This window comes from Bison bison, unplaced genomic scaffold (assembly GCF_000754665.1).
Source record: "Bison bison bison isolate TAMUID 2011002044 unplaced genomic scaffold, Bison_UMD1.0 scf7180017864367, whole genome shotgun sequence".
In the NCBI taxonomy this organism is placed as follows: domain Eukaryota; kingdom Metazoa; phylum Chordata; class Mammalia; order Artiodactyla; family Bovidae; genus Bison; species Bison bison.
In genome coordinates, this window is record NW_011494939.1 from 5,719,659 (window position 1) to 5,729,268 (window position 9,610).

General features: G+C 50.1%; 1 protein-coding gene across 1 annotated transcript; it reads left to right on the plus strand.

Annotated features, from left to right (window-relative positions):
* Positions 1-840: 840 nt before the first annotated feature.
* ABCF3 (ATP-binding cassette, sub-family F (GCN20), member 3) lies at positions 841-9,366 on the plus strand. Its single transcript, XM_010855689.1, has 21 exons — positions 841-984; positions 1,219-1,366; positions 1,507-1,586; positions 2,068-2,114; positions 2,281-2,378; positions 2,477-2,599; positions 2,769-3,035; positions 3,349-3,429; positions 3,518-3,577; positions 3,675-3,731; positions 3,844-3,866; positions 3,977-4,032; positions 4,146-4,346; positions 4,446-4,522; positions 6,525-6,569; positions 6,651-6,783; positions 7,388-7,476; positions 7,579-7,670; positions 7,846-7,978; positions 8,116-8,203; positions 8,292-9,366. The coding sequence occupies exons 1-21, from the start codon at positions 912-914 to the stop codon at positions 8,448-8,450; spliced, it is 2,130 nt and encodes a 709-aa protein (XP_010853991.1). The 5' UTR covers positions 841-911; the 3' UTR covers positions 8,451-9,366.
* Positions 9,367-9,610: the final 244 nt, after the last annotated feature.

Consider the following 9,610-nt stretch of genomic DNA (forward strand, 5'->3'; position numbering starts at 1 on the left):
GGGTGTGACTTTGACAATTTTGGAGCCAGTTTGGAAGAATATTCACATTAAATGTGAAGCGGTAGCATTTTGAGGAAATGCCTAACTTCTACCTGAGGGAAACACTGAAAGGCAATACCCTTTTACGGTCACTTACTGAGACTCAAGTTGCGGAGAAGTCTGCTTTGGGTGTAGGTTGGGAATAATAAATACTAATGAAATTACACAGACCTTGTCGATCTGGTTTTCTTGCCCATTGGCGGTCAGTGAGGTAGTGCCCGGGGGTGATGGAAGACCCAAAGGGCGTTATTCGCTTAAGTCTGTTGAGCCGTCAAGTGTGAGAGGTCGCGGGCGGGCTGGCTACCTGATCAAGACAAGCAGCCCGTAGGGCCTGAAAACCGAACAAAATCCGCGACTGCACAAAAAGGCGCCAGAGGCTTCTGAGAACTCAGGCACCAGCGTGAGTCAGCAATGCTCTCAGCGGGCTCCAAAATGGACAAGCACGCAGCGGCTGACGCGCTTCTGGGGAACATGTAGAATCTAGCAAGGCCAAAGTGCTTTATCGACCGCCCTTCTCGGGAGGTTCCCTTCATGGCCTGATAAACCGCGAGCTTCCCTGCACCCCGCCCTCGCCGCCTGCAGGATCTCCACCTCCCAGAAGTCTGAGAACCGCACATGTGGCTAATTCTTTCGTGGAAAAAGAGTCGCGCAAGCGCAGAGAGTGCGTCTCGGCATAGACTCTGAGCGGCGCTTGCGTACGGTACCGCCAGCTCCGTTTGCCCCGCCAACCGGGCTCTGCGCACTCCGCGCCTTTCTTACGTCACCGTTTCGCATGCGCTTTGGAAGGAAGGGCGAGCTTTCGGGCGACCGGTAGGAGGCGGGCCTTGACCGGGGTCTCACAGCGACTGCGCGGACGGGAGCCCGACTGGAACATGGCGACTTGCGCTGAAATCCTGCGGAGCGAGTTCCCCGAAATTGACGGACAGGTCTTCGACTACGTGACGGGTGAGCCGAACCGAATCAACGCGCTGGGGATGCCGAAGTGGAAGTCAGGGCGGGGGGAAGTACTAAGGCAGAGCAGTGGCGGGGACCGCCGCTAGGCCTCTCCTCTGTGTGACCTCTTGTCCCGAGGACCAGTTGGGTCTGGAGCCCGGACTGGGGCCGCAGTACGGGGACCAAAACTACTTGTATGTCCACCTTACCTGGTATCTTCCTCGTGTCTTGACACGCCCTCCCTAGGCGTCTTGCACAGCGGCAGTGCGGACTTCGAGTCTGTGGATGACCTGGTGGAAGCTGTGGGGGAACTGTTGCAGGAGGTGTCCGGGGACAGCAAGGATGACGCGGGCATCAGGGCCGTGTGCCAGCGCATGTACAACACTCTGCGCCTGTACGTGCCAGGGCAGGGGGATTCGTGGGGGAGATGGGAGAGCGGACGGCCAGGTGACAAGACGTGAGAGAACAAGGTCTGATGGCCATAGAGCTTTTTCCTCCTCTTCTAACCCATTGCTTTCTATCCCTACCCTCAAGGGCGGAACCACAGACGCAGGGAAACAGCCAGGTGCTGCTAGACGCCCCCATCCAGTTGTCAAAGATAACAGAGAACTACGGTGAGAGAGAGGGAAGATTGAACTAGCTGCCTTACGTCCTCCACCCCCTAGCCATCTGCCCTCTGGGGCTCAGGACTCTTCTTACCTCTTTTCCACAGGACAAGGTTGTAGGAGTTAGTTGATGTCTTTACTGAGGGCAAATGAGCCATTAATAAAGGGATTAAGATTGGGGAGGTCTCCAAGCTCTTGGGTGTGGTAGGACCCATGGGTCTTGGAGCTGGACAGATTTAGGTTCACTTCCCAATTTTGCAGCTTACTAACCTACTGCATGATCTTGTAGGAGTTGCTTAACTGCTCCTAGCCGCTGTATCCTTAATCTGTGAGTTGAGTTTTTAAGTGTTGAGAGAATTGATACCTATCTCCAGGATTTGTAAAGCTTTCCTTTAAATGTATGTGTCTGTGTCTGATTCATGTTAGCCACTGAAAATGTTAGTTTCCGTTCCCTTAGGGAGAAGGTGACTGCTTTTCTTATCGCTTACAGACTGTGGCACCAAACTTCCAGGTCTGCTAAAGAGGGAACAGTCCTCGGTGAGGAGGGACAGGAAGAAGAAAGGGAGGGGTCTGTGTCTATGGTGGGGGTGAGAGTTGACTGTTTCTAAATATTGGAGTATATTCCTGGGGCATTTCTGATTGACTTTCCCTGAGTCCTTGAGCCTACACCATAGGATGAAATGCATTATGTTTGGACTCTTAGACGGTGAATGCAAAGAAGCTAGAGAAAGCTGAGGCTCGACTGAAGGCAAAGCAGGAGAAGCGCTCAGAGAAGGACACACTCAAGACCAGCAGCCCTCTGTGAGTTAGTGAAAAGGGCTGAGAAGAGAGCAGAGCAGTCCCTATTGAGATGGAAGGCTGCTTGGGAGTGCTAAAAGCCATCCATTTCTCCCTTTAAGAGTCTTGGAAGAGGCATCAGCCAGCCAGGCAGGCAGCCGAAAGGAAAGTCGGTTGGAATCATCTGGAAAGAACAAATCCTACGATGTGCGAATTGAGAACTTTGATGTGTCTTTTGGAGATAGGTGAGGGAGTGGCTGTGGGGGGGTGGGGCTGACTTTTTTTTTTTTTTTTACAGTTAAAGGAGAATTTGGAGCGGTGAAATGGGGCTAAAAATAGTTAGGTTTCTTATGTTATACGTGCTGTGTAGCTATCTCTAGAGCCCCCTTTGTCGTCTTCCTGCTACCCGTACAGGGTTCTGCTGGCTGGAGCAGATGTGAACCTAGCATGGGGCCGCCGCTATGGCCTGGTGGGTCGGAATGGGCTAGGGAAGACAACGCTGCTGAAGATGCTGGCCACCAGGAGCCTGCGGGTTCCAGCCCACATTTCCCTGCTGCATGTGGAGCAAGAAGTTGCTGGAGATGACACCCCTGCCCTGCAGAGTGTGCTGGAGAGTGACACGGCGCGAGAAGACCTCCTGCATCGGGAGCGGGAGCTCAACGCCCAGATTGCCGCTGGCAGGTGAGGGCTCCCTGGGACAGACTGACCAGCAGCAGCTGTGCTTCGCAGAGTGCCTGCCATGCTGGCACAATCCGCCATTCGAATACCCATCCTAGTAAGCAGCAGGGCTTAGAGTTTGGCTCGGTGGTGCTGTGCATTCCTTGTTCCTGGCATGGTGGCCGTTGCCCTCACTGCTGTGAGCAAGTCCTTCCTGTGCTCTGTTCCTGTCCCAGCAACAGTGCAGCCAGTAGCCTGCTTTGCAGCTGTCCTGAGGTGCAGGATAAAGTAGTAAACTTCTCCCGCTCAGCCTGATTGCTCTTCCCCCCATTCCTAGGGCTGAGGGTTCACAAGCTGCACAGCTGGCAGAAATCTATGCCAAGTTGGAGGAGATCGAGGCTGACAAAGCACCTGCCAGGTATTTAAAATTCCCTTCCTTCCTTCAGATTTTATCTTTCCTTTCTGTTACCTGTTCCAATCAGGTTCTTTGATTTCTTTACTCCTAGAGCATCAGTCATTCTTGCTGGGCTTGGCTTTACCCCCAAAATGCAGCAGCAGCCCACCCGGTGAGTGGCCCTTACCATTCTTGGCTCTGAACACTGTTGACTGTGCCTCTGCCTCTTCTCGTGAACACTCGCCCCTGATGCAGCTCTGTCTCTTTAGGGAGTTCTCAGGTGGCTGGAGGATGAGACTGGCCCTGGCCCGGGCTCTATTTGCTAGGTAAGTCCCCTGGACCTGTATGTGGATACTATGGAAGATGAGCTTGTCTCTTGGGAGGTGGCGACAAGTCGCTGACCTGAAACCTCAAACCATGCATTCTTCTTTTCCATAGGCCAGATCTGCTGCTGTTAGATGGTGAGTTTGAAATGCGGCACCCTGACTTTGGGGTGCAGAAGGGTGGCATTGTCCAAGTTTCCAGTTCTCTGGCCCTTCAATCCCAAACATGTCCTCCCCCGCTTTTCCAGAACCCACTAACATGCTGGATGTAAGGGCCATCCTGTGGCTGGAGAATTATTTGCAGGTGAGTGCCTCCAGGTGTGGAGCAGGTCTGGGGAGTGTCTGTCTCCAAGGCCTCTGGGGTTTGGGAGCTGATTGCCCTCCCAAACTGGGCCTGCCATCCTGTGACCCCCTCAGACGTGGCCCTCCACAATCCTGGTCGTCTCCCACGACCGCAACTTCCTGAATGCCATAGCCACAGACATCATCCACCTGCACAGCCAGCGGCTGGATGGTTACCGAGGAGACTTTGAGACCTTCATCAAGAGCAAGCAGGAGCGACTGCTCAATCAGCAGCGTGAATATGAGGCCCAGCAACAGTATCGCCAGCATATCCAGGTGGGAGAGCAGGCAGGACTGGGGACCCACCCCATCCCATGGGTACTAGAGTCGTGGGGGGTGAGGGAGCTGAATATGCCTGAACTTGTCCACTTGCAGGTTTTTATTGACCGTTTTCGCTACAATGCCAACAGAGCCTCCCAAGTGCAGAGCAAACTCAAGATGCTGGAGAAACTGTGAGTACAGTGTCCCTGACTGGGCCCTGACTCCTCTCATTTTGTAGGGAATGCCTACAATTCTCATCTTAGCCTCCCCTTCTAGATCTCTCCTTTCCTACAAATCCACTTTTAACTTCCTTCCCTGCAGGAAGGCATCTTGCCCCCAGACCTCGGCAACCATCAGTCTACTTTCAGTCTGTATATATTTGCTAATTCTGAACATTTCATATAGACAGATTCCTCCCTGTGACCTTTTTTTTATGTCTGGCTTCTTTCGCATAATGTCATGTTTTTGAAGTTCATCATGTAGCCTGGATTAGTACTTCCCTCCTTTTCCTGGCCAGATAATATTTCATTGCACAGTTACTCCACATTTTGTTTAATGATTCATCAGGTGGTGGACATTTGGATTGTTTTCCGTTTTGGGCTGTTAGGAATAATAATGCTGCTATGAACAAGTTTTTGTGTGGACATATGTTTTCTATTCTCTTGGGTACAGAGCTAGGAGTGGAATTGCTGGGTTATGTAATAATTCTATGTTTAAGATTTTGAGGGATTGCCAAACTTTTTAACAGCAGCTGCACCATTTTACGTTCCTACCAGCAGTATATGAGGATTCCAATTTCTCCGCCTCTTTGCCAGCATTTATTATGTCTTTTGAAGTGTAGCCCTCCTAGTGGATGTGAAGTGATATCTCTTTGAAATCTTGATTTGTATTTCCCTTGTGACTAATGATGTTGAGCTTTGGAGGCATTTTTTACTGAAGTATAGTTGATGTGCAATATTATGTGTTTCAAGTGTACAACATAGTGATTCACAATTTTTAAAGATCATGTTCCATTTTTACTTATAAAATATTGACTATATTCTCTGTGTTGTGTAATAAGTATATCGTTGTAGCTTATTTTATACTTAGGAGTTTGTATCTCTTAATTCTTTACCCTAGTCTTGCTCCTCCCTCCCTCTCCTCTACCCACTGGTAACCACTGGTTTATTCTCTATATCTGTGAATCTGTTTTTTTAGATTTTAGTTTTTTAGATTCCATATATAAGTGATATCATACAGTATTTCTTTTTCTCTTGACTGATTTCACTTAGCATAGTCTTCAAGTCCGTTTATTACAAATGGCAAAATTTCATTCTGTTTTTATGGCTGAGTTGTTATTCAGTCACTAAGTCGTGTCTGACTCTTTGCAACCCCAGGGACTACAGCACCCCAGGCTTTTCTGTCCTTCACTGTCTCCCAGAGTTTGCTCAAATTGTTGTTCGTGAGTTGTTGATGCTATCTAACCATCTCATCCTCTACTGCCCCCTTCTTCTGTTGGCCTTCAGTCTTTCCCAGCATCAGGGTCTTTTCCAATGGATCGGCTTTTTGCATCAGGTGGCCAAAGTATTGAAGCTTCAGCCTCAGCATCAGTCCTTCCAGTGAATATTCAGGCTTGATTTCCCTTAGGATTGACTGGTTTGATCTTAGTAGTCCAAAGGACTCTCAAAAGTCTTCTCTAGCACCACAATTCAAAAGTATCAGTTCTTTGATGCTCAGCCTGTTTTATGATCCAACTCTCACATTCATACATGGCTACTGGAAAAACCATAGCTTTGACTCTACAGACCTTTGTCAACACATTGTATATGTGTGTGTATATGTATATCCATTCATCTGTGGATGGATGGACACTTAGGTTGTTTCTTTGTCTTGGCTATTGTAAACAATATAGCTGTAAACACAAGGGTACGTGTATCTTTTCCAATCAGTATTTTTTTTTTTCAGTTATATACCCAAAAGAGTATTGGAAGTTTAATCTTGAAGCAACATTTCTAGACATACAGGTGGTAGGGGAGCTTAAAATCGTAAGGCTTAGGATCTTGTGACATTGAAACATATAGTATATTAACTGGGAAAACAAAAACCTACCCCCCAAAAAAAACCTCTGTTCTTTTCGGCATATGTATTACTTGTATGATAAGAACAAATCCATTTTTTAAAGTCACAAATCTAGTCTGTCTCCTCTCTCCTCAGACCAGAGCTGAAACCTGTGGATAAGGAGCTGGAGGTAGTGATGAAGTGAGTGCTGGGTCAGAGGGGCAGGTGGGGAAGCTCTTGTTTCTGGGGCTGCCCTCAGGCTCATCATCCCACCTCCTGCAGGTTCCCCGATGGATTTGAGAAGTTCTCACCACCAATCCTGCAACTGGATGAGGTGGACTTCTACTACGACCCAAAGCATGTCATATTCAGCCGTCTCTCCGTCTCTGCCGATCTTGAATCCCGCATCTGTGTGGTATGGCTACCATCTCTGTTCTGTGAGCTGGGAGTGAACTCTCCCAGTCTGGAGATTGTATTGTGGATTGGTCACGTGGGAGGGAAGGTCCACAGGAGTAGGAGTCAGAGCCTGGGCCGAGGACTTCACTGTACTTGTCCTGGTCCCTCTTCCAGCCTCACAGGGCCACTCTGCAGCATAGATAGAGAGCCTGGCCTGTGGTGTTTTATAAGTACTTAGAGCAGTACTTTATCTTACTGGTCTCAGCTCTGAGTGTCCTCCTAACTGGAACATAGAGGAGAGAGCATGGCTCAGGGTCAGACTTGGGATGTTAACTCTGCTATTTCTTAGCTTGGTTACTAAGCAGACTTCTCATTCTTAAAAGAGAGATAACATCCAGCTTGCTCTGCTATTGGGAGAATTAATTCCCTTGCACTTAGTGGGTACTTGGGTATTGGTCCCCTTCACAGCTTTACTGTTTCCTTCATTTTTTCTCTACAGTTCCTTAAAAATATTTTTTTTTAGTTGTTGGAGTCATTGGGACTATCTGGGATCTATTCTCATCTCCTCTGCTTCTGTATCGCACTCAGGGGTGCTCTTTATATACTCATGTGTCATCTTACAGGTTGGGGAGAATGGGGCTGGGAAGTCTACCATGCTGAAGTTGCTTATGGGGGACCTGACACCTGTTCGGGGCATCAGACATGCTCACAGGTAGGGCCCACACCTCCGCTTTCCAACCCCTCCTGTGCTGTAGCTACACTCCTTTATGGTCATTGCCTTCCATCCCCTCTCCTCCTTCCCATCTGTCTGCAGGAATCTGAAGATTGGCTATTTCAGCCAGCACCACGTGGAGCAGCTGGACCTGAATGTCAGTGCTGTGGAACTGCTAGCACGCAAGTTCCCTGGTGCGTTAGGGATTTGAGCTGAGGAAAGAGGGCTGGGCCTGACACCTCCCCCTAGGCTTACCTTGGGTTGCTGAGTCTGGGTGTAAGGATGTGGGCATTGGGGGTGGGGCTGGGTGGATGGTGAAGGGAGGGAGTTGGGCCTGGAACCCATACGGTGGGGTGGGGCCTATTGCAGGACGGCCTGAGGAGGAGTACCGTCACCAACTGGGCCGGTATGGCATCTCTGGAGAACTGGCCGTGCGCCCTGTTGCCAGTTTGTCTGGGGGCCAGAAGAGCAGGGTGGCCTTTGCTCAGATGACCATGCCCTGGTGAGCCGCCTTGACTAGAGCTTTTGCCCTCCACTTTCCTGCTCTTGCCCAGTGGAAAATGATTGTCTTGCCTTGGTAGCAGAGCTCATTTTCTCCCAGCCCCCTAACTTCCCACCTTTCTGGGTTCTGCCTTCCAGTCCCAACTTCTACATTCTGGATGAACCCACAAACCACCTGGATATGGAGACCATTGAGGCTCTGGGCCGTGCTCTCAACACCTTCAGGGTGAGTGTACCTTCACACTGCCCACTCTTTCCTGGGCCTCAGCACGCCTTTGGGCCCCTCTGAGAGCCCCACGGTCTCTGTCTTGCAGGGTGGTGTGATTCTGGTGTCCCATGACGAGCGCTTCATCCGGTTGGTGTGCCGGGAGCTGTGGGTGTGCGAAGGAGGCGGCGTCACCCGGGTTGAGGGGGGATTTGATCAGTACCGAGCTCTTCTCCAGGAACAGTTCCGCCGTGAGGGCTTCCTCTAGGGCCACGAGGCTGAGGACTGTGCCCAGGACATGGACTGTCTTTCAGACCCCTGGGCCACCATGTAGGCAGCCATCTCCTGCCACGAACTTCCCCCAACTTTGGGGACAGCCTTATTCATAAATCTCTCTTTTTGACTGGAGCATCCTCTGCACAACCCAGGAGCCCCACCTAAGGGTCTTTGAGGACTGGTCCTCCAAGGGGAAGGGAGTGGGGGCGCTGCCCTCCCACTGTCCCCGCTGCAACTGGGCTCTGAGTGGCCACTGTGTAAATTAAATATCCCTGCATCTCCCTTGCTCACTCTGCTGCTCCTGGTGCAGGGCTGCAGTGTTCGCCCATGGTTAAGGAGTGCAGTCTCTGATTTGGCATTTTCCTGTGACATTTGTGTCCGTCGTGTGGAGGAGGCCATGGAAGCATCACTGTTGTCCCTGGGGGGAGATGTCATCAAAGCCGCTGGGGGTCGACCTTGCAGTGGACCAAGCTTATAATGAAGGGCAGTGTATTCCATCACTGCAGTGCTGTGCTCTCCAGCCAAGGCTTAGCTAAGGGGTCTGGGCTCTTCTGTCTCAGCCCCACTGCTTGAGCGAGTAAGCTGATTCTGCAACCTGGCCTCAGACATGGTTTGCCAACTGCTTTCTCCAGTGATCTCTGGCCCAGCCTCACTCTACTTCTCTGAATTGGACCATTTGGGGCCAAAGAGAAAAGTGAGAAACTGTCCCCATTTTGCTTGAGTGGTTTTGTGTTCCTTATTTTTTCTCTTAACCACATAGGAGAGGCCTGGGAAGTAGGGAATTGAGAATGGGGTCTAAGGCAAAGAAAAAGAACATCTTGGTTTCAAATTAACCAGTGTTTAAATGGGGAGAGGGGGTTGTTTAACAGAAGTAGTATGATTTATAAATATTATTTCCTGGATACTCAGCCACTGTATGTAATTGTCGTGCAGAAGACACTAAAATTGCTTTCCTCTTAATGACCGGAGAAACCAGCATCAACAGAAGGAACTTGTCGGCTTCGTGGAGAATTGTCATCACAAAGTTCAACCAAGGGATCTTAACCCAGCCACTGCGGGTCGTGTGATACAGGTCACTGGGGAGGAGACACCTGTCTGGGGGTAAAGGAGAATAAACCTGGAAGGCTCTGCACCAGTGGACTGCTGCACAGC

What these genes read in the sequence shown, in the direction of transcription:
- ABCF3 (XM_010855689.1), top strand. Translation starts at nt 912, where the DNA reads ATGGCGACTTGCGCTGAAATCCTGCGGAGCGAGTTCCCCGAAATTGAC. An exon ending in GCTGACAAAGCACCTGCCAG is followed by an intron (nt 3,430 to 3,517) that starts GTATTTAAAATT and finishes CTTTACTCCTAG; the next exon opens with AGCATCAGTCATTCTTGCTG. An exon ending in GCTCAGATGACCATGCCCTG is followed by an intron (nt 7,979 to 8,115) that starts GTGAGCCGCCTT and finishes TCTGCCTTCCAG; the next exon opens with TCCCAACTTCTACATTCTGG.